At 37.3% G+C, this 23295-nt stretch overlaps 2 protein-coding genes across 6 annotated transcripts; both read left to right on the forward strand.

Moving 5' to 3' along the window:
- The first annotated feature begins 93 nt into the window (after positions 1 to 93).
- LOC136202552 (disease resistance protein RPS2-like) lies at positions 94 to 8592 on the forward strand. 3 transcript variants are annotated; one of them, XM_065993248.1, is made up of 9 exons: positions 123 to 350; positions 1942 to 2034; positions 2600 to 5252; positions 5340 to 5702; positions 5798 to 6122; positions 6222 to 6406; positions 7097 to 7881; positions 7987 to 8156; positions 8386 to 8592. In XM_065993248.1, exons 3-8 carry the CDS (start codon positions 2718 to 2720, stop codon positions 8012 to 8014), a joined length of 4221 nt encoding a protein of 1406 aa, XP_065849320.1. In that variant the 5' UTR covers positions 123 to 350; positions 1942 to 2034; positions 2600 to 2717; the 3' UTR covers positions 8015 to 8156; positions 8386 to 8592. The 3 variants fall into 3 exon arrangements, with proteins under 3 accessions (XP_065849321.1, XP_065849320.1, XP_065849319.1); XM_065993247.1 differs by having other exon boundaries at positions 127 to 350; positions 5798 to 6406; XM_065993249.1 differs by lacking the exons at positions 7987 to 8156; positions 8386 to 8592 and having other exon boundaries at positions 94 to 350; positions 5798 to 6406; positions 7479 to 7644.
- Positions 8593 to 9140: 548 nt separating this feature from the next.
- Positions 9141 to 22746, forward strand: LOC136202551 (probable disease resistance protein At4g27220). Of its 3 annotated transcripts, XM_065993245.1 has the most exons (5): positions 9141 to 9278; positions 17433 to 19927; positions 20011 to 20379; positions 20493 to 21149; positions 21666 to 22746. In XM_065993245.1, exons 2-5 carry the CDS (start codon positions 17456 to 17458, stop codon positions 22476 to 22478), a joined length of 4311 nt encoding a protein of 1436 aa, XP_065849317.1. In that variant the 5' UTR covers positions 9141 to 9278; positions 17433 to 17455; the 3' UTR covers positions 22479 to 22746. The 3 variants fall into 3 exon arrangements, with proteins under 3 accessions (XP_065849317.1, XP_065849318.1, XP_065849316.1); XM_065993246.1 differs by lacking the exons at positions 9141 to 9278; positions 21666 to 22746 and adding an exon at positions 21487 to 21655 and having other exon boundaries at positions 17084 to 19927; XM_065993244.1 differs by lacking the exon at positions 9141 to 9278 and having other exon boundaries at positions 17157 to 19927.
- Positions 22747 to 23295: the final 549 nt, after the last annotated feature.

Consider the following 23295-nt stretch of genomic DNA (forward strand, 5'->3'; position numbering starts at 1 on the left):
AGATGAAACGCTGTGCTTCACTTTGGTATCTCTTCTTGGTACTATCACTAAAATCATTTTGTGTGGTGTAGATCACTCCACGGATCATAAAATGTGGCATCAAGTTTCGGGATTTTGATTTTTCACCTTGTGCCCTGTGAATGTAATTGTTGATTTTTCTTTTCAAATGTGCAGTGCGGATATATCGCATCTTAAAAGAAAACTAGATCTTGAATTTGAGCACCCCAAATAGGAACCATTAAAATCTTCAACTTGACAGGATTTGGAAATTACTATGTGTCATTTGAAGACATTTACAAGGTAATTTGGCAATTACTTCCGAGGATGTGTCATTTGAAGGCATTTACAAGGTAATCAATAACTCTTGGGTTCGTTATAAGTATGCGTCAGAATTTCTGTTTTCTTATACTGGCAAAGCAACAGCCTTTCTTGGCTATTTTCACATATCTGAAGTTGTGGCAGAAAACATTTATAAAATGGAAATAGCAAAAGTTATTTTCACATTTTAAGGGGATCTGGTAAATTGAAAATTTAACACGATCATTATATTTGATGCTTGAGAGTAGTTGAAGTTTTTTTTTTGTGCCTATAAGCTCCAAAGTAAATCGTGCTTACTATTATTTATTAGTATTATTTTTTGTGGTTGTTTGTTGTTGAGTTGGTCCGGAAGAGCTAAACAGGACGAGAAAATGAATGTATTTACTGCCCTGTATTTTCAGTTTTGTAAATGATATACTATTATCACGAACTAGCAGGGATTTGCTATCTTGCTTCTAATGACTGTATTTAGTATTTTTTTCCTTATCTGCAACAATTCAGTGAAATAAATTGAAAAAAAAAGAGATTGTTCTTTTATAACTGACATTATTGCTATTGAGAAAAGGAACTAAGACACACCACTCTGGTGAAACACAAATAGGAATATAAATTGTACTTAAATGCAGAAGCCAAATAATTTTCTTGTATTTTCTTTTCAAGTACTTTTGGCTTCTTGTTCATTCAGAACAAGTTGAAGAAGATGAGATTTTGGGGTATTACTAAACCCCTAGATGCCAGGCCAGCTGGTGCTGGAAGAATTTGGTGAAGTTAAGAGATAAATTCAAGTATCAACTTGGGAATGGGTACGGGCTGGAGGTGTACCCATTGGAGATTGCCTGATCTAATGGGTGAGTTAATTGCTCAAGTGTGGGGAAAAGCGCAGCAATATAAACCTACTGATATGAAGCTCGATTGCATTGTGTTGAAGGGATGAAAAACAGGAAATTTTTCTGTTAAATCTGCTTGGCAATGTCCGAGACCTATTTCTCCAACAATGCAATGGTTTTCTGTTGTCTGGGTAAGGATCACATTCCAAGAATGAGTTTCGTTTTCTGGCTAGTCTTGAGGAGGAGGATTTCTGTTGAAGATCGATTTTTCATAATGGATTTAGTTCCGGATCAGAACTATTGTTTTTGTGGTGACTGCAACACAAGTTTGGTCGAATGTGGCTAATCGATGTCAGATCACAGTGGTTCATCCTTGGAATAGGATTGTTTCGTGATTAGAGAGATTGTTGGGGTGGTGAGAAATAGACTGTGTAGTGATAGAAATAGACTATTTTTTCTGTGTAATTCTTTGTTTTGGTGCAATATAATGAAAACTTAACTGATAAAAAAACAGAAGTAAATATTTGCATCTTATTTTAACCAAAACAGTTTCATGTGATTTATAGTGTTCAATATTCATTTCCTTCTCTACTGAATCTCTCTAGTATCCCCAAATCTTTTAGGCTGTTTGCAGCTTCATCTGCCTAAGGGAATAAAGAAACCTCGCAAGTATTAGGTTTGAAAACATAACAAAAATACCAAATATGCTGATGCGCCTAATTGATATTCACTATTTTGAGACTTCACTTATTTATTTGGAGCAATTTGTAAAATTCTCATTTTTGTGGTTGTTCAGGCTGTTCGATGCAGGAACAACCGTTATGCCTTTGAAGTTGTTTTGAATGCGCGGGGTTTAATGGATCTGCATGGGTCAAACAGGCTGGATCAGGTGATAATGAGCTAGAGAAACACCTTTTTTCTGTTTCTGGTTAAACTATTAATCCAATGAACATGGTTCTATTTTATTTGAGAAACAAACAGCTGGATTATTTTGGAAAGATTAAGACATTTTTTTTTTTAATCTTTTGATGACATATTGACTTTACTTTAGGCTTAGAGCATTGAACATGGGAAGTATAAATGATTGACATTAGGATCTCTTTTGATCTATTTAGAATAAGTACAGATTAGCATTAGGAAATATCGTTAATTTAGGTGATCCGTGTCAATAAACAATCAAGGAAAGTGCTACCTACCAACTTAAGTGATCTGTGTGAATATACAATTAAGAATAAGTGATGAGATAATTATACAATTATCATCTGTTGTGGTCAACGTACTGTAAAATAAGAATCAATGAAAGCTCTATATTTAAATCTTAATCATAGTTATTGGAAATCAGATTAATTATTAAATTAAGAGATATGTAATCATGGTCATTAAATTAATCTTAATCATAGTCAACCATTAATTTTTTATAATAGCTAAGCACTACCATCTTTACGTTCACACAGGCGGAATCTTGTGTATATTGGAAAGCACAACCATTCTTCAACCATCTTAATCATAGTCTTCAATTCTCTTCATTAACAGATCTACTTTCCTCTTCACTTTCCCATTCACCATTTCAAAATGGAGATGATTGTTTCCATTTTGGTCAATTTAGTTACAGATCCCATCAACCTATACGTTGTTACACCTATCAAACAACATATCAGCTACGCTTTTACCTGTGACACCAAGGTTCAGAGACTCCACAATGAGGTTGAGCAGTTGAAGAATAAGAGAGTAAGGCTGCAGCAGTCCGTTGATGCTGCTACTAGAAACGGGGAAGAGATCTATCCCAATGTTACCAAGTGGCTGACCATTGCGGAAAAAGACATTGAAGAGGCAGAAAACCTTATCCAGGAGAAAGAAGAAGCCAAGAAGAAGTGTTTTGTCGGATTTTGCCCCAATTTGAAGACTCGCTATCAGCTGAGTAAGAAAGCATACAAGAAAGCATCGGTGATGGCTGAACTGCTTCAGGATGCACAAGGATCAGATCCAATTTCATTCCGCCAGCCTCTGCTGCCAATAGTTGAGGATAACAAGTACAGTCGTGGTGATGCCTTGCCATCAAGGATGCTGATCTTGCACCAAATTATGGATGCTCTGAAAGATCCAAATCTGAATATCATAGGAGTCTATGGTATGGGAGGAATTGGTAAAACAACACTTGCAAAGGAGGTCCTTGGCCAAGCAGCAGAACAGAAGTTGTTCGAGACTGTAATACTGGTTGCTGTTTCTCAGACGCCTGAGCTGGGAAGAATTCAAGGAGAAATTGCTGATTTCTTAGGTTTGGAATTTCATGCGAAAGAAGTTCCTGGAAGAGCGAGTCAACTGCACCAGGCGTTGAAGAAAGTCAAAGCACTCATCATTCTTGATGATCTTTGGCAAAAACTTGATTTGAATGCTGTAGGAATTCCTTCCGGAGATGCATGTGGAGGTTGCAAAATACTGCTAACCTCAAGGAGGAAGCATGTTTTATCAAATGAGATGTGCACACAGAAAGAATTTCTGCTCGATGTTCTAGAACCAGAAGAAACGTGGAGATTGTTTGAAATGTCTGTAAGTAAGGCTAAAGATCCTGAGTTGCGTGCCATAGCAACTGAAATTGCCAAAAAATGTGCAGGGTTGCCCCTTCTAATTCTGATAGTTGCCACAGATCTGCGAAATAAAGGTATACACGCATGGAAAGATAAGCTAATCCAGCTTTCATGCTTTGAAAATAAAGAGATATACGAGCAAGTGAAGGAAGTTATTAAGTCAAGCTATGGGAATTTGATTGATGAGGAAGCCAAGTCACTCTTCTTGCTTTGCCCTCAGTTTGGGAATCCGAATATTCGAATTCAAGACTTGCTCGTTTACTGTGTGGGCCTAGGCTTATTTAAGCACATGGATTCCATTGAAGGAGCAAGGAACAGAGTATTAACCTTGATTGATAAACTCAAAGATGAGTGCTTGCTGTTGGATGGTGACAAGGCTGGATTCGTCAAAATCCACGATCTTGTTCGTGACATTGCTCTTACAATTGCATCCGATGTAAGTACAAGTAAGGTTACATCAACAGAGTTGCGAAACAAAGATTGCACCCGAATTTCCCTTCGTTGTTCTGAGATAGCTGAGCTTCCGGAAGTCCTCGAATGTCCAAAAGCGGAGCTTTTTTCACTGTTTATGAGTTATCACAACTCAAGGTTCTCGAATGTCCTCGAATGTATCCCTAATTCATTTTTTGCAGAGGTTACACAACTCAAGGTTCTCCATTTTACTGAGGTGAACTTCGTGTCCGGATTTCCTTCCTCACTTGGTTTTCTTACAGGCCTTCAAACATTGTATTTGGAACGTTGTAGATTGGACAACCTAGCTATAATTGCAGAATTGAAGCAGCTGGAGTTGCTCAGTTTGGCTGATTCAAAAATAGCAGAATTTCCAAGAGAAATCAAGGCATTGACTCGACTAAAGCTATTAGATCTGAGAGGCTGCTGGAAACTCCGAGTAATCCCAGCAAATGTCTTGTCAAATCTGTGTTTATTAGAAGAGTTGTACATGCTTAACAGTTTTCATGGATGGGAGCTGGAAGGAAATGCGAGTCTTGTGGAATTGAAGAACTTGTCTCGCCTGACAACTTTGGAAATACAAGTTGAAGATGGCAAGTTGTTACCAAAGGACTGGTTCTTTAATGGATTGCAAAACTATAAAATACATGTAGGTCATTGGCGTTGGTCTAAGGAATATAAATCATCAAGGGTGCTACAGCTAGAGCTGACAACGAATATTGGTTTGATGCATAGGATTAAAGAGTTTCTGAAAGGGACCGAAGTTCTATATTTAGGTGAATTGAAGGGGACTGAGAATTTGTTGTTTGATTATGGTCAACTTGAAACAGATTCTTTTGGGAAACTACGATTCTTAGAAATCAGGAATTGCCATTCGTTGAAGAATCTCTTTCCATTTTCATGTCACAAATGTTTGCCGCAGCTTCAAGAAATTGAAGTCAAATCATGTGATAACATGGAAGCTATTGTTGGTGAAGGAAGTGAAGGTGAAGTGATGGAGTTCCCTCAGTTGACCTCTTTCACGCTGGAATATCTACCAAATCTAATAGGCTTTTGCAAAACAAGTGGAATGGTAAGTCTTGTATTACTTTCTTTAGTCGATTTAAATTTTATTTTATGTTTTTCTAATTTTGAAAAAGCATGAATCTTCAATGAGCAGGTTTCTTTCCCTACTTTAACAAGCTTGAAGGTGTATCTATGCAATAGTTTGAAGTATGTATTTACAACTTCAATGGTGAAATCTCTTCGGCAACTGAAAAGGCTTGAAATAAGTCACTGCTACTTAATCGAAGAGATAATACTGAGCAACGAAATAGAAGAAGAGAGCATCGATATGGTTGTGTTTCCTGAACTTGGCTATCTTCAACTCGGAGAGCTTCGAAACATGAAAAGGTTCAGCAGCAGATATCCAATTGAATTTCCAAAACTAAGAGAACTGAGGATAAAGTTTTGCGATGCATTGAAGAACTTCGTGTCCAAATTTTCAGATACTACTGATGATGAAACTCTCTTCAATGAATTGGTGATATATTTTTCTTTCTATTACCTTGATGATTGATACACTCTTCTTCAATGTTAGATTGATTGATCATCTTGTCTTTTCTTTCCTAATGGCAGGCCACTTTCTCCAGTCTGGAGATAATATATTTTTACTCCATGAATAACTTGAGATATATATGGCACCAGCAATTCGCAGATGATGATTCGTTTTCCAAATTAAAATCATTGGAGATTGTACGTTGCTCAAAGCTATCAGTTGTTTTCCCATCAAATCTGTATAGAAGATTTCAGCGGTTAGAGTCACTTGAAATATCTAATTGTGGTGGAGTTCAGGAGATTTTCGAATATCAAAGGTTCTGTATCGAAAAGGAAACTAGTTTACAAGCATTTTCGCTACGACGGATATCTATAAGCGATCTACCCTCATTGAAGCATATATTGAGTAAGGACATCGATGAAGCTTTGAGTTTTCCAAATCTGCAATCAGTTTATGTTTATAATTGTAAGGATCTGAAATATGTATTTCCGGCATCATCGCTAGCTTGTGGTCTTCTCCAACTTCAACACCTCCAAATAAGAAACTGTGGTGCAGAAATGATAATTGCAGAGGCAAAAAATGAAGGATCAGACAGTGCCACTGGTCATACGTTTGAGTGTCCCAAGTTGGAATATTTGGAAGCATCTCATTGTGATAAATTGATCAAGTTCGGTTTCAAAATCCCCGAGGTGAGAATACATTTTTTACTCTATATAATAATAGATAACATCATGTTTAACATGGCATCTGAATTTTACACCTTTCACGTTTTAATACTTGGATTTCATTTTATCACTTTACATTAGTGTGGAATACATGATTGCTTGGTTGAGGGATCGGTGCATTACGCGTCCCCGCTAAGCGAGGGTCCGGGGAGGGGTCCCACCACAAGGGTGTACTGGAGCAAGGCCGCTCCTAAGATTCGAACCCGTGACCTTCGGTCACACGACAACAACGTTTTACCGTTTGCACCAAGGCTCGCCCTCTAAGAAGGGTCTAATAGATAAAAAAAATTAGAAATTTGGATTTGAGAGTCTAGTAGGCCAAAAAAATTTAGAAATTTGGATTTAGAAATGACCAAACACATAAAAAAAATTTAGAAATTTAGATTTAGGAATGACTTAACAGATAAAAATTAAGAAATATCACTCACGTAATTTTTAACTGCAAAATAATAAAGCATAGATATTATCTTTGCAAACTGGCTAAACCACAAGGTTTATTTTTTAACTTTTCGTTTTTAAATTCAGGCATATTTTTATGACAAAATAAAATCTAAGTACCAAATTGTGAAAGAGCGTAAAGTTCAAATACTATTATTGCAATTTACCCTTGCAAGTGCAAATACTTCAACATCCAATTTTTAAATTTTTGGTTAGGTTATTCCCAATTTGGAGGTCTTGAAATTAAATCACATCAGCTTGAAAGCAATACAATATGATCATGTCCTTCCAGTTGTGTCAGTGTGGCAATTGCAACGAGTTACTCTAGAGGATTTAAAAGAGGAATCTATTCCTTTTCTATTTGGTTTACTCAGACAAATCTATTCTTTGGAATATCTCGTGATCGATCGTTGTTCTTTGGGAGACATATTCTCAGTTGGAGAGGAACAACGTCTGATAAGGCTAAAACATTTGGAGTTAAAGAATATTCGTAATTTGAGGCATATAATAAGGAAGAAAGACTCTCAAGAACTCAATCCCATTCTTCAACATCTTCACACTCTGAATGTTGATTTTTGTTTTGATTTGATGAATATAGCACCATCATCAGCTTCTTTCCAAAATCTAACAACTCTCAAGGTGGATAGCTGTCCAAAAATGACAAGCTTGGTTACAGCATCAATGGCAAAAAGTATGATGCAACTCGTGAAATTAAAAGTTTTTGATTGTGAAATGATGAAAGAAATTGTTGCGAACAATGATGATGATGATGCTGATGTGATTATTTTCAAGAAGCTGGAGCATTTGGAACTTATTGGTTTAGGAATGCTCAACAGTTTTTGCTCTGGCAATTACATCTTCGAATTCCCATTGTTAGAACAAGTAGTTATTCAAAGATGCAAACAAATGAAGATTTTCTGTGGCGGAGTGTTGATCACACCAAAACTAGATTGCCCAGGAAATCTTAATGCCACAATAGAATCTCAAGTACAAAAGAATGGGTAAGTATCAACTAATTAATGCTTTCTATAATATTTATTCTTTCACTTTATTATTAATATTTATATTGTTAATAATGCTATTAATTTCTTGGGATTGAATTAAAGGTGGGTGCACATACGATTGCGTAAATGAAGAATTGCTACAAGATGCATTTGCACTTGTCCAGCAAGTTGAGAAAGTTTATTGTGAGAGACTGAGACTGAGAATAGTGAAGCATTGGAGGAAATAGCTCAGAACTTTGTGAAAAAATGGCAGTTGAAGTCACAAGGAATGAGTAAGTGAATATACCTTTTTGGAAAAGCAATTTTTAGCTCGCGAGATCTCTAGTTTAAGCGTCTTTATCCTTCGAAGCATGTGAAACAATTTTCATATTAGTAGCATTGGGCATAATCATTTTTTAGGCCTTGGATTGTTGAATCATGTTTATTATTTAGAACGAATAACTCATGGTTATATTTTCCTTTTTCATGTCCCTATTTTGAGTAATTTGCTTATTCGTGCAGATAAATTGAAATCCCATAATGCTGCTAATCCTAACAATAAGCTGTCAATTTCTACTACAACAACAACAACAAAGCCTTAGTCCCGAAATGATTCGGGGAATAAGCTGTCAATTTCTAAAGATGGAAAAACTTCTCATATTGCTGATGCTGACAAAGAATTTCATATCACAATGTGTTTTGGGTGAATGGAGGGTTTAAGACGGGTTTATAGGTAATGTCTTAATTCACTTTTTTTTTTTTTTTTAAATTTCTTCACTAATGCTAAACCTTTCTTTTAATTGCAGGTTACTTTCTCCAACTTGGAGATAATAACTATTGGACTCATGAAGAACGTGAGATATTTATGGCACCAGCAATTCGCAGATGATGATTCATTTTCCATATTAAAATCATTGGAAATTGAATATTGCTCAAGCCTATCAGTTCTTTTCCCATCAAATGCCTATAGAAGATTTCGGAATTTAGAGACACTTTCTCTATTTAATTGTGATGGAGTTGAAGAGATATATGAATATCAAGCAGGGGTTAGTTTTGAAGAAACAAATATCTTACAAGCATTTGCTCTAAGACAGGTACATAAAGCTCTCCGTTTTGAGAACCTGCAATCATTTAGAGTTCGTTCTTGTCCGGATCTGAAGTATGTATTTCCAGCATCTATAGCTTGTTGTCTCCTCCAACTTCAACACCTCGAAATCTGTAGATGTGGTGTGGAAGTGATTGTTGCAAAGGCTAATAATGAAGAATCAGAAGGCGCCTATACTCGTATTTCTGAGTGGGCCAATTTGAGATATTTGATAGTATATAGTTGTGATAAATTGATCAAGTTCGGCTTCAAAATCTCCAAGGTCAAACAGAATATTCCCACTCAAGATTCACCATATTTTGTTGAAAAGGTATGGGCCAAGCAACATTTCTCCAATAATACAGTACTTAAAACTATATACCTAAGATGAGTGGCGGAGCCAGGAATTTAGATTTTGGGGGCTAATTTTAGCCGTACGGTTGCAGGTAAATTTTTAAAGTCTCAGCCCGTTAGGGCTTGACAAATTTTTTTTAGCATCCAACACGTTAAAACATCATCGTTTTGGTGTGTTCACTAAAATATTAAAAGTGTCTAACGTGAAAAGAGTAAACATATTTAATTTTCTATTAGTTTAATACTAGTTTCTAAAAAATTATAATATTTTTGCAGTTTTTATATTTAGTTCTAAAAATTTTATATTTTGCATAAATTAAAATTTAATTTAGAAATTAAGTTATTTGAATCTCAAAAATAATAAATTAAAATTTTCATTTAAATTAATTAATAATGGTAACATATTTTTATAATTATTGAAAAATAAAATTAAAATAAATAAAAGTTTCTAAAATAAAATTGGTGGGAGTTGAACTCATTTACCTTTAAATATTGAAATAATACTACATAGAATCTATATAAACTAATATCAGGGGCTACACGGGACAAAATGATCGGTACTCAAGGGTGGAGCCGATGGCCGGGGGGCTCGAGCCCCCCGAGCCCTGGGCTGGCTCCGCCCCTGCATAAGATTGTTGGAGAAAAAAAAGACAGAAGATCCTTGATCATTTTGATTATTGTGTAACAATATGATTCTCAGTGATTGTTATTGATGATAAGTTTAGTATTTATACAGAATACAGTTTACTCTAGGTAAACTGTAGTCAACAAACTAACCTATATTCTAGGCTAGAGATAAGTAACAGAATAAATACAGATAAGTAATAATTAAATACATAGTCTAATACACCCCCGTAGTCGAAAGGTTCGGAGGGCGAACATTGAGGCTATTTCGAAAATCTTCAAATAGTGTCGATGGTAGACCCTTGGTAAAGATGTCAGCAATTTGATAACGAGAAGACACGTGAATGACACGGACTTCTCCTTTGGCAACTCGTTCTCGGACAAAGTGAATGTCCATTTCCACATGTTTGGTGCGGTGGTGCTGAACCGGGTTGCCTGTCAAATATACGGCGCTGATGTTATCACAGTACACTAGTGAAGATTTCTGAATTGGGCAGCCAAGTTCCAACAACAGGTTTCGGATCCAGCATGTCTCAGACACGACGTTGGCAACGCCGCGATATTCGGCTTCTGCGCTGGAACGGGACAGTGTTGGCTGTCTTTTTGCAGACCATGATATGAGATTGTCTCCTAGGAATACACAGTAGCCTGATGTTGATCGGCGAGTGTCGGGACAGCCTGCCCAATCGGCATCCGTATATGATATCAATTGACTGAGAGGAGATGCTAGAAGTGTGAGGCCGAACTCAATAGTTCCTTTAACATACCTGAGGATGCGTTTAAGGGCAGCCATGTGTGTTGTTTTGGGATTGTGCATGAATAGGCATACCCGCTGAACCGCATATGAGATGTCAGGTCGGGTAAGAGTGAGGTACTGAAGTGCACCAGCCAATCTTCTGTATTCAGTTGGGTCGTGATAAGCAGAATCAGAAGAGATACTGAGCTTTTGCTTGGTGTCCACTGGAGTGGTTGCCGGATTGCACGAGCTGAGTCCGGCTTTTGCAATGATGTCGGAAGCATACTTTCGCTGAGAAAGGAAAAGAGAGCCTGGAGAGGGAGTTACTGATATTCCCAAAAAATAATGCAGAGGACCCAAGTCTTTCATTGCAAATTCGGAACTCAATTGGGACATTATGGAAGCCTGAAGTGTGTCAGACGAGGTTATTAACACTATATCATCAACATACAGAAGAAGATAAGCCGTGTCCGAGCCTTGTTTGTAAACAAAAAGTGAGCTGTCAGATATGCTATTGGAGAACCCAATTTTGAGAACAAAGTTAGCAAAACGCTGATACCAGGCCCGAGGCGCCTGTTTGAGGCCGTATAATGATTTCTGTAGCAGGCAGACATGATCAGGATACCTGGAATCCCGGAAACCCAATGGTTGATGCATGTATACTGTTTCATGAAGATCCCCATGCAAGAAAGCATTTTTGACATCTAATTGCCGAATTTTCCAATTTTTAGACAGCGCTATGCTGAGGACAGCACGAATAGTGGCTGGTTTAACCACAGGGCTAAATGTTTCACCACAATCAATCCCTGGCAGCTGTCCTGAACCATTTCCAACCAATCTTGCTTTATATCTCTCAAAGGAGCCATCTGACTTTGTTTTGTGCCTGAAAATCCACCAACTACGAATAATGTTAGCACATTTTGGACGGGGTACAAGTACGCACGTCTTATTTTGAATAAGAGCCTCAAATTCATCAGTCATGGCTTGTATCCAGTTTGGATCACTTAATGCAAGAGCGGGTGATTTTGGAATAGGAGATATGGGAGATTGGGTTAAGACAGAGAGATTTAGCATGCGACGGGGTTTGTGGATTCCATGTTGGGCTCTTGTTGTCATTTTGTGAGTATTAGGAACCTGTAATTGAGGAGAGATGATAGGATTATCAGAAGATGTTTGTGGTGCAGTGGAGGAGGATGGGGAAGGTGAGACTGACTCGAAGGATTCTGTTTGCGCTGTGCGCACGGACGATGGTGCGGCTGGACTGATATTGCGCGACGAGACCGGAGATGACATTGACGGACTGATTAAATTCGACGGGACAGCAGAGGATACAGACTGATTAATGGGAGTGGACTTAGAGACAGACGGCGTGGATTGATTCGACATGACAGGGGACGACGACGCTGATTGGTTTGACACGACAGGAGACGATACGATTGACTCGGGGCTGACAGAATTTCGAAAATGAACAGCAGGTAGAAAATTGTTGTCCGACGCGGAATGAATTGGAGGGGAGGGATCGCGATTTTGAGGCGCGGTAGAAAACGGAAGTGTGGATTCGTCAAATACAACATGTCGGGAGATTATGATTTTGTTCTTAGACAAATCCAGACACTTATAGCCTCTATGATTAGATGGATAGCCTAAAAATACACATGGATGAGAACGAGATTCAAGCTTATTTCGTGTTTGGGATGGAATTAGAGGGAAGCAAAGGCATCCGAAGACGCGCAGGTGGGAGTATGTAGGTTCCTGGTGATATAGAATTTTGGTTGGTGATTGATATCCTAGAACCTTGTGAGGATATATATTTAGAAGGTAGGTTGCTAATTCGAGGGCATGGTGCCAGAATTTAAGTGGAATGGAGGCATGATGCATGACTGTTCTAATCAGATTATTAATGGTGCGAATGGTGCGTTCTGATTTTCCATTTTGAGGTGAGGTGTACGGACATGAGAACCGGAATTGCATGCCGTTAGTTTGACAAAATTGTTTGAAAGAATTATTATTGAATTCACCCCCATTGTCACACTGAAAAACTTTAATTTCTCTTTCAAACTGAGTTCTGACATATGACTGAAAGATAAGAAAAACGGAATATACTTGTGATTTGTGAGCTAACGGAAAGGTCCATAGAAAATTAGTGTAAGAATCGAGAAATAGAACATAAAAACGATGACCACCCGAGCTAAGAACGGGTGATGTCCAGATATCACTATGAATTAAATCGAATGACATACAAGCAAAATTGTTCGAGGACTGAAAAGGTAATTTTACTTGTTTTCCATTAATACATGAAGAACAAACAGAAGAATCCTTAACTTTATTACAAGAAATTAAATTCTTATTGACCAGGGCGTTCAAAACAGGAGGCCCTGGATGACCTAATCTATGATGCCAAACGGCGGAAGATAAAGCAGTAAAAGCAGAGTGAGACGACGATGAATTGGGGAAGCTAGAGGTGACTGGATAAAGATTGCCGGAGCTTTTACATCTCATGATAATATTGCCCGTCCGTAAATCCTTCACAGAAAAACCGAAAGGATCAAATTCCACAGAAACTTGGTTATCTTTAGTAAATTGACGGACATAAATAAGATTTTTGATAAGATGAGGTGCATGCAAGACATTGATTAACTTTAAAGGGTGATGTTTAGAAGCTAAAGTTGCATTACCAGATCCACAAACAGGCATACAATGACCATTACCGACAATTATGGTTTCATTGAGACTCGAATTAAAATAAGAAGTGAGTGTACCTTTGTCGGCTGTCATGTGCGATGTAGCTCCTGTGTCCATGTGCCACTGATCAGAAGGTGGAGTGAGTGTCATGGTGTGCATAGCTTCAGCAATATCTGTAGGCACATATGATGGTGATTCCATATGGAGGTGTGCTTGTTGCATTTGAGGACGTGGTCCTAGAATACCAGACTGAGACGGTTGCCTGCCTGATGTGGGATAGGGGCAAGGAGGAGATGCCCATGATTGCGGTGGTGCCCAAGGGTAGGTATATCCCTAAGGAGGAATAGCAGCAGGGCGATAGTGCGGTGGCTGAGATGATTGGTGGTGGTGTCTGCCGCCTCTATCGCGATAGGGACGGCCACCGTGTCTGCCGCCGCGGTACGAGGAAGAGCCGCGATATTGCGCAGGTCGGGAAGATTGATGTTGCGGCGGCGGAACAGTAGTGTCACCAGACGACACAGTTAATGCAACAGGTTCGGACGGAGGGAGATTCTTACGGGCACGAGCAGTTTCCTCCAGAATCAGCATGGATCGAGCTCTCTGAAAAGTGGGAAGGGGATCCCCATGTCTAATTTGAGTGCCGACAGTATCATACGCGTCAGTCAGACCGGATATAAGCTGTAACACCATCTGATCATTGGTAACCGGGCAATCCACATTTGATAATTGATCAGATAGGGATTTGAGGTGCTGACAGTAGGTGGAGATATCAGAATAGTCACCGAGTTTGGTTTTGGAGAACTCTTGTTGAAGAAATAGAGCCCGGGAACTTTTGTTGTCTGAGAAAATCTCCTGAAGACGGCTGTGGAGTCGGCTACAATAATAGTATGTAGAAGGTCAAGGGAGATGGTGCTATAGATCCATTGAAGAACAACAGCATCAATACGAGTCCAGAGAGCAGGATTGGATTGTTTGAGAGTATTAGCGGAAGGGTCTGTGGGTGAGGGAGGAATTATGTGGTCCAGGACCTCAAATTCCGTGGCATGGAGTTTGAATAGAGCCGCCCAAGTAGGATAATGTCCCTTTTCTATGTCGAGGGTTATTTTGATGAAGGTAGATATGTTGGATACGGTGAGGGAGGGATGGTGATTAGGGTTTGTGTCTGTGGTGCTAAGATTTGAGTTTGTGCTGTTGCGGTTAGAGTTTGTGTTTGGTGATGTTCCGGCGGTGGAGCTTACCATGTTGGTACTCATGATCGGCGATGGGAGGAGAGGGATGGTGTTTCGGTTTGATTGAATCGGTGGAGATGGTGGCCGGAATCTGAGACAGCGGCGGCGGCGGCGGCCGTATATTGGAGTTGTCACATGGCACACATTGATACTCTAATTAACAAGATAGTTAGTTATGAAAATCAAACTCTGCAACTCATCTCATGTCATCAAAGTTTGAAATGAGCTTTTTCAAGAAATGAGCTTTTTCAAAGGTACGTATGATGTGATCACTATATGTAAACTGTAAAAAAGCCTCATTTTGAATTGCAAAAGTGCAATTGAAGATGCAGATGAAATAGGTCATGCACGAATCTAACTAAGTTTGATATTTACAACTAACTGCCTTGTTAACTTGGGGTTTAATATGTACAATTATAATTGATTTAGGGCTTAATGTGTTAAATTAAGGGATCATAAGCTTAATGCATAAAATTTTCTTAAACAATAAAACTAGGGTCTCAAAATGCTTTTCCCCAAAGACTTGGTTATATATATATAATGGATAAATTTATATATTTCATACTGCACAATACATCAGCATCGATTTATCAGGTTATAAAACTAGATAAATCAAATTATTTTCTCCTACAAAAATGGAAATAAAAAATAAAAATAAATTGCAACTTGTAAACATTAGCATTTCCAACTAAAATCTTATCTCTTATTAGATTAAATTACACCTTTTGGTATGCATTAACCCTGTATACTAGTTGACTTGGATAAAATATTTTCAATTGTTGCTTAGGTTATTCCCAATGTGAATGCCTTGTCATTAGATCACCATAGCTTGAAAGTAATACAAAGTGAAGGGTTTCCAGTTGAGTTGTTGTGGAAATTGAAGGAAGTCATTCTCATCTCTTTAGAAGAAGAATCCATTCCCTTCCTGTTTGCTTTTCTCAAACGAATATACTCTTTGGAAAAGCTTAGCTTCAGTACTGGTTCTTCAGGAGAGATATTCTCATTAGATGATGAAAGAGCAATTGGAGAGGAACAACAATATCATCCAACACTAAAACACTTGGACTTACGTAATGTTAGCAATTTGAAGCATATAGTGAAAAGAGACTCACAACTCAATCCTATCATTCGATGTGTTGTGACTCTGTGGTGCCATTTGGTTCGCGGAATGGAATGGAATGGAATAGAATGACAAAGAATGGATTAGAAATTTCTTAGGAATAACTATTCCCATGTCTGATTGGTGGAATAAGATAGAATGAAATATATAATTTCTTTATTCAAAAGACAACATTACCCTCAAATTTAATTTCTTATTTTCTTTCAAATTAAAAACAGAAAAACGTAAAAAAACGTAAAAAAACTTGAAAATTTATTAAAAATACAAAAACGTGAAAACACAAAAAGTGTGAAAAACGCTAATGTGAAAATGCGTTTATAACGTTTTTTGTTTTTCAAATTTTCATGTTTTTTGCATTTTATTTACGTTTTTTCGTGTTTTCCAAGTTTTCTTGTTTTTCGCGTTTGTTCACGTTTTCGTATTTTTCACATTTTGTCATGTTTTCGTGTTATTCACGTTATTGTGTTTTTTGCGTTTTTTCGTTTTTTCGCGTTTTAATTTTTCGGTTTTTCCCTCTTTCACATTTTAATTTTTTTCGTATTTTTGTATTTTTCGCATTTTATTACTTTTTCGTGTTATTCAGATTTTTTCATGTTTTTCGTATTTTTCCACGTTTTCGTGTTTTGCTTGCGTTTTTCACGTTTATAGATTCGCCAAAATTTATAAGATTTGAGAATTTGGTTAGAGAGAATGTTGAGGATTTAATGGAAGGTAATTTTGTAAATTACAAAAATACAATATTAGGAATAGGCTATTCCTTGGATAAATTGAAACAAAGGTGGGAATAGCTATTCTATTCCCCCTCTATTCGGCGAACCAAACAAGCCCAGCGTTTTAGTTGTTTTGATCTGATAAATATAGCACCATCATCATCATCAGTTTCTTTCCAAAATCTAACAACTCTCACGTTGGAAGATTGTAATAAAATGACAAGCTTGGTAACAACATCAACAACCAAAATATGATGCAACTCATGGAACTAAGAGTTTTTTACTGCAAAATGATAGAAGAAATTGTTGTAAATGATGGAGATTGCACAGAGCATGATGTGATTATTTTCAAGAAGCTGAAGCATTTGTAACTTATAAAAAATGCAAGTTTCGAACGTAGATAAAATAAATAATGCTCTGTCAACCGAGTTTTATGTTAAAAACTGACATTTCTAGTCATCACGGGTTTCATGTAACCAAAAATAAAAAAACAGGGGCTTAATAAGTTGAAATAAAAGATAAGTGGATTAATACACCAAAATCATAATAATCAGAGGACTTTGAATGTTTTTTTACCTTGATAATTTACATAATAAAATGTTTCTTTCTTTATTATTTTATTAGTCAATAGTTACAGTTTTGGTGGAATATTTGACCAGCTGAATAGTTGGTGTTATTTGTTCCTATTTGTCTTGTCCTGGAATAACACGCCTAAACCTAATAAGACAAGAGCAAGATAATTAAAATTATAAAAGACAAGTTGCTCCAAAATATAATCATAAATTATATTTCAGAAAGTGATGGACCAACTAATACAGTAGTTTAATAAAATATTATTTTATTTAAATCTTGATTATCTCTATTATTACTTGATCTTCAACTCTCTTCATTACCATTTCTTACTTGCTCTTCACTTCTACAAACATCTCTTTGCTGTTTCTTTCCTTTTCTATTCTTCTTTTGTCTTTACTTTCCCATTCACCATTCAAAATGGAGATGATTATTACCATTTTGGTTGATTTAATTACAGATCCCATCAAACAATACGTTGTTATGCCTATCAAACGACATACCAGCTATGCTTTCAACTGTGACAGCAAAGTTGAGAGACTCCACCATGAGGTTGAGCAGTTGCAGAACAAGAGAGTCAGGTTGCAGCAGTCTGTTGATGATGCTACCAGAAACGGGGAAGAGATCTATCCCAATGTTACCAAGTGGCTGACCATTGCGGAAAAACACATTGAAGAGGCAGAGAAACTTATCCAGGGGAAAGAAGAAGCCAAGAAGAAGTGTTTTGTTGGATTTTGCCCCAATTTGAAGACTCGGTATCAGCTGAGTAAGAAAGCATACAAGAAAGCTTCAGTGATGGGTGAACTGCTTCAGGATGCACAAGGATCAGATCCAATTTCGTTCCGCCAGCCTCTGCTGCCAATAGTTGAGGATAACAAGTACAGTCGTGATGCCTTGCCATCAAGGATGCTGATCTTGCACCAAATTATGGATGCTCTGAAAGATCCAAATCTGAATATCATAGGAGTCTATGGTATGGGAGGAATTGGTAAAACAACACTTGCAAAGGAGGTCCTTGGCCAAGCAGCAGAACAGAAGTTGTTCGAGACTGTAATACTGGTTGCTGTTTCTCAGACGCCTGAGCTGGGAAGAATTCAAGGAGAAATTGCTGATTTCTTAGGCTTGGAATTTCATGCGAAAGAAGTTTCTGGAAGAGCGAGTCAACTGCACCAGAGGTTGAAGAAAGCAAAAGCACTCATCATTCTTGATGATGTTTGGCAAAAACTTGACTTGAATGATGTAGGAATTCCTTCCGGAGAAGCATGTGGAGGTTGCAAAATATTGCTAACCTCAAGGAGGAAGAATGTTTTATCAAATGAGATGTGCACACAGAAAGAATTCCCGCTCAATGTTCTAGAAGAAGAAGAAACATGGAGATTGTTTGAATTGTCTGTAACTAAGGCTAAAGATCCGGAGTTGCGTGCCCTAGCAACTGAAGTTGCCAAGAAATGTGCAGGACTGCCCCTTCTAATTCTAAAAGTTGCCACAGATCTGCAAAATAAAGAGGCATATGCATGGAAAGATATGCTAACTCAGCTTTCAAGCTTGGAAAACACAGAGATCTATGCGAAAGTACACAAAGTTATTGAGTCAAGCTACGAGAAGCTGCTTGATGAGGAAGCCAAGTCCCTTTTCTTGCTTTGTGCTCTGTTTGGCAATTCTAATATTCAAATTCACTACTTGCTCATTTATTGTATGGGTTTAGGCTTATTTAAGCGCTTGGATTCCATTGAAGGAACAAGGAACCGATTATTAACCTTATTTGATAAACTCAAAAGTGAAAGCTTGTTGTTGGATGGTGACAAGGTTGGATTCGTGAAAATCCATGATGTTGTTCGTGACATTGCTCTCGCAATTGCTTCCAGAGTGCAACATACTTTTGTAGGTACAAGTAAGATTAGATCAACAGACTTGCGAAACAAAGATTGCACCAGAATGTCCCTTCCTTATTGTGATATCCCTGAGCTTCCGCGAGTCCTCGAATGTCCAGAAGCAGAGGTGTTTTCACTGTTTGCGGAAGATCTTAGTCTAGATATCCCTAATTCATTTTTTGAAGGGGTTACAAAACTCAAGGTTCTCCATTTTACTGGGGTGACTTTCATGTCTAGATTGCCTATCTCACTTGGTTTCCTTATAGGGCTTCAAACATTGTGTTTGCAAAGCTGCCGGTTCGATAATGTAGCTATCGTTGCAGAGTTGAAGCAGCTGGAGCTGCTTAGTTTGGCCTATTCAAATATAGCAGAATTGCCTAGCGAAATTAAGGCATTGACACGACTAAAGCTGTTAGATTTGAGAGGCTGCGATAATCTCCAAGTAATCCCTGCTAATGTCTTATCAAATCTGTCTTTGTTAGAAGAGTTGTACATGCTTAATAGTTTTCATGCATGGGAGGTGGAAGGAAATGCGAGTCTTGTTGAATTGAAGAACTTGTCTCACCTGACAACTTTGGAAATACAAGTTGAAGATGACAAGTTATTGCCAGATGACTGGTTCTTCAGTGGAATGCGAAATTATAAAATATCTGTAGGGGATTGGCGTTGGTATTGGTTTGACCATATAGAATATGAAACATCAAGGATGCTAAAGCTTGAGCTGAAAACAAGTATTGGTTTGATACATAGGATTAAAGAGTTTCTGAAAGGGACTGAAGTTCTGCATTTAGGTGAAGTGAACGGGATTGAGAATTTGTTGTACGATTCTAGCAAGATGAAGATTGATTATGGTCAACTACGAATTTTAAAAATCACGGAATGTAATTCGTTGAAGAATCTCTTCCCATTTTCATGTGACAAATGTTTGCCACAGCTTCAAGAAGTGGAATTGAAATCATGCAGAAATATGGAAGCTATTGTTGGTGAAGGGAATGAAGGTGAAGTGATAGAGTTCTCTCAATTGACCTCTTTGGAGCTGATTTCTCTACCAAATCTCACAGGCTTTTGCAAAACAAGTGGAATGGTATGCCTTGTATCAGTTTCTTTAGTCAATTTGAATTTTATTTTCTTTTCTTATTTTGATACGTATGAATATTCAACGTGCAGGTTTCTTTTCCTAACCTAACAAGCTTGAAGGTGGACAATTGCAAGAGTTTGAAGTATGTATTTACAACTTCAATGGTGAAATCTCTTCAGCAACTCAAAAGGATCGATATAAGTATTTGTGAGTTAATGGAAGAGATAATACTGGGCAACAAAATTGAAGAAATAAAAGAAGAGAGCTTCAATATGGTTGTGTTTCCTAAACTTGACTTTCTGCAACTTCATGGCCTTCCAAACCTGAAAAGGTTCAGCAGTGGTTATCTGATTGCATTTCCGAAACTAAGAGAATTGAGGATGAATCATTGCTATGAATTTAAGAACTTCGTATCCAAATTTTCAGATACTGATGACGAAACACTCTTCAATGAAATGGTGTGATATTTTTCTTTCTATTTATTTTCTCTTCCAATAGCTTCTAATTAGCTTAATTCACTTTTTAAAAAAAAAAATTCTTCACTAATGCTAAACCTTTCTTTTTAATGCAGGTTTCTTTCTCCAACTTGGAGATAATAGCTATTGGACTCATGAAGAGCATGAGATATTTATGGCACCAGCAATTCGCGGACGATGATTCCTTTTCCACATTAAAATCATTGAAAATTGAATATTGCTCAAGGCTATCAGTTGTTTTCCCATCAAATGCCTATAGAAGATTTCAGAGTTTAGAGTCACTTTCTCTATCTAATTGTGATGGAATTGAAGAGATATATGAATATCAGGCAGGGGTCGATTTTGAAGACACAAATATTTTACAAGCATTTGCTCTAAGACAGGTACATATAGAAAAGCTACCCTCATTGAAGCATATATTCAGTAAGGACATCCATGAAGCTTTCCGTTTTGAGAACCTGCAATCATTTAGAGTTCGTTCTTGTCCGGATCTGAAATATGTATTTCCGGCATCTATAGCTTGTGGTCTCCTCCAACTTCAACACCTTGAAATATGTAGATGTGGTGTGGAAGTGATTGTTGCAAAGGCTAATAATGAAGAATCAGAAGGCGCCTATACTCGTACTTCTGAGTGGGCCAATTTGAGATATTTGGAAGTATGTCGTTGTGATAAATTGATCAAGTTCGGCTTCAAAATCTTCAAGGTCAAACAGAATATTCCAACTCAAGATTCGCCACATTTTGTTGAAAAGGTACGGGCCATGCAACTTTTCTCAATTAATACACTAGTTAAAACTATATGCATAAGATTGTTGGAAAAAAAAAGACAAGAGATCCTTGATTATTGTTGATTAAACCCAGGATATTTTAAGTTGTTACATCGCACACATTGATACTCTGATTAACAAGATAGTTAGTTATGAAAACCAAACACGGTTGAAAGTGTGCAACTCATCTCATGTCATCAAAATTTGAAATTTCATTTTCAATCATTTGAAATGAGCATTTTCAAATATATGTTGTGATCACTATATGTAAATTGTAAAAAAGACCTCATCTCTAATTATAAAAGGGCAATTTATGATGCAGATGAAATGGGTCATGTGCGAATCGAACTAAAAAAAAATTAAGAAATAGTAAATCTCTTACTCCCTCCGTTCCATTATATAAGTCATTCTAGGTTGTTTCACATAAATTAAGAAATACAATTAATATAGAGTCAAATTACTGAATTTAGATTGGCTAAAATATTTTCAATTTTTGCTTAGGTTATTCCCAATGTGAATGCCTTGTCATTAGATCACCATAGCTTGAAAGTAATACAAAGTGAAGAGTTTCCAGTTGAGTTGTTGTGGAAATTGAAGGAAGTCATTCTCTTCTCTTTAGAAGAAGAATCCATTCCCTTTCTGTTTGCTTTTCTCAAACGAATACACTCTTTGGAAAAGCTTAGCTTCAGTACCGGTTCTTCGGGAGAGATATTCTCATTAGATGATGAAAGAGCAATTGGAGAGGAACAACAATATCATCCAACACTAAAACACTTGGACTTACGTAATGTTAGCAATTTGAAGCGTATAGTGAAAAGAGACGCACAACTCAACCCTATTATTCGATGTCTTGTGACTCTGCGTGTTAGTTGGTGTTTTGATCTGATAAATATAGCACCATCATCATCATCAGTTTCTTTCCAAAATCTAACAACTCTCACGGTGGAAGATTGTAACAAAATGACAAGCTTGGTAACAACATCAACAGCCAAAAGTATGATGCAACTCATGGAACTAAGAGTTTTTTACTGCAAAATGATGGAAGAAATTGTTGCAAATGATGGAGATTGCACAGAGCATGATGTGATTATTTTCAAGAAGCTGAAGCATTTGGAACTTATCCATTTAGGTAGGCTCAACAGCTTTTGCTCTGGGAATTACATCTTCAATTTCCCATTTTTAGAACAAGTAAGTATTGAGGAATGCAATCAAATGAAGATTTTCTGCGGCGGTGTTTTAAGCACACCCAAACTACATCAGAGAGAAATATTCGGAAATGAACAACGGTGGGAAGGAGATTTAATGCCACAATAGCAGGGTAAAATGTTTCTGTGGTCAGTAAAGTACGGGCTTTATGCACCGGTGGTCACTAAATTAGTTCCGGAGAAATGTAACAGCTGGCAGTCAAGCAATTGGCTGGAATCTTCAAGTTAGTTACAAGAATAAGCTGATGTGCAAACTCGCTCATTCACAAGGAATGTGTGTATTTTCGTTGTGTTTCCTTTTCTGTATTTTCCTATAAATTTTCAGACTCTGTAATCGTTTCTTTTGAATCAATGAGAATGAATCAGTTTTTCCTCTCTCTTTCTGTTTTTATACTTATCAGAGCAATGTAGGATTGTTTCAATGCTTACTGATCTTCAATACAATGCCGAGGCGGAGTTATCTCCATGCACTCAGAGTTAACGACGATTGAATTTCATTCTTCAAGATCCTTAATCTAGCAAGGATTCACCTGATTATGAGACATGATCAGAGGTTGATAGCTTGGTGTTTTTGTGGATCATTAATCTCCAAAGAAATCTCCGAGGCTTTTCTTTATGCATCAGCTGCCCATGCGTTGTTGAAACAGATCACACAGCAATTGTGCTGTCAATCCACGCTGTTAATTGCATTTGGAGCTTATTTCTAGTTAGTGTGAAATGTCTATCTTATCCCTGTAACAGTCTATATAAACAACCGTAATGTTTACCATAAAATAAGAGGAAATACAGACTTTTAATTCTCTCCACTCTTTCTCTCAATTCTTGTTGAATAGTACATGTGGTGTGGAAGTGATAATTGCAAAGGCTAAAGATGAAAAATAAGTACTGAATTTTAAGTGCTGAAAATATTGAATGATTTAATTTTT

Source organism: Euphorbia lathyris, chromosome 8 (genome assembly GCF_963576675.1).
Source record: "Euphorbia lathyris chromosome 8, ddEupLath1.1, whole genome shotgun sequence".
NCBI lineage: Eukaryota > Viridiplantae > Streptophyta > Magnoliopsida > Malpighiales > Euphorbiaceae > Euphorbia > Euphorbia lathyris.

Bases quoted from the DNA above. Each gene is read 5' to 3' on its own strand.
- LOC136202552 (XM_065993247.1), top strand. From the start codon at position 2,718: ATGGAGATGATTGTTTCCATTTTGGTCAATTTAGTTACAGATCCCATC. The intron at 5,703-5,797 runs GTGATATATTTT...TCCTAATGGCAG, and splicing joins AAACTCTCTTCAATGAATTG to GCCACTTTCTCCAGTCTGGA. The intron at 6,407-7,096 runs GTGAGAATACAT...ATTTTTGGTTAG, and splicing joins TCGGTTTCAAAATCCCCGAG to GTTATTCCCAATTTGGAGGT.
- LOC136202551 (XM_065993244.1), top strand. From the start codon at position 17,393: ATGGAGATGATTATTACCATTTTGGTTGATTTAATTACAGATCCCATC. The intron at 19,928-20,010 runs GTATGCCTTGTA...TTCAACGTGCAG, and splicing joins TTTGCAAAACAAGTGGAATG to GTTTCTTTTCCTAACCTAAC. The intron at 21,150-21,665 runs GTACGGGCCATG...ATTTTTGCTTAG, and splicing joins CGCCACATTTTGTTGAAAAG to GTTATTCCCAATGTGAATGC.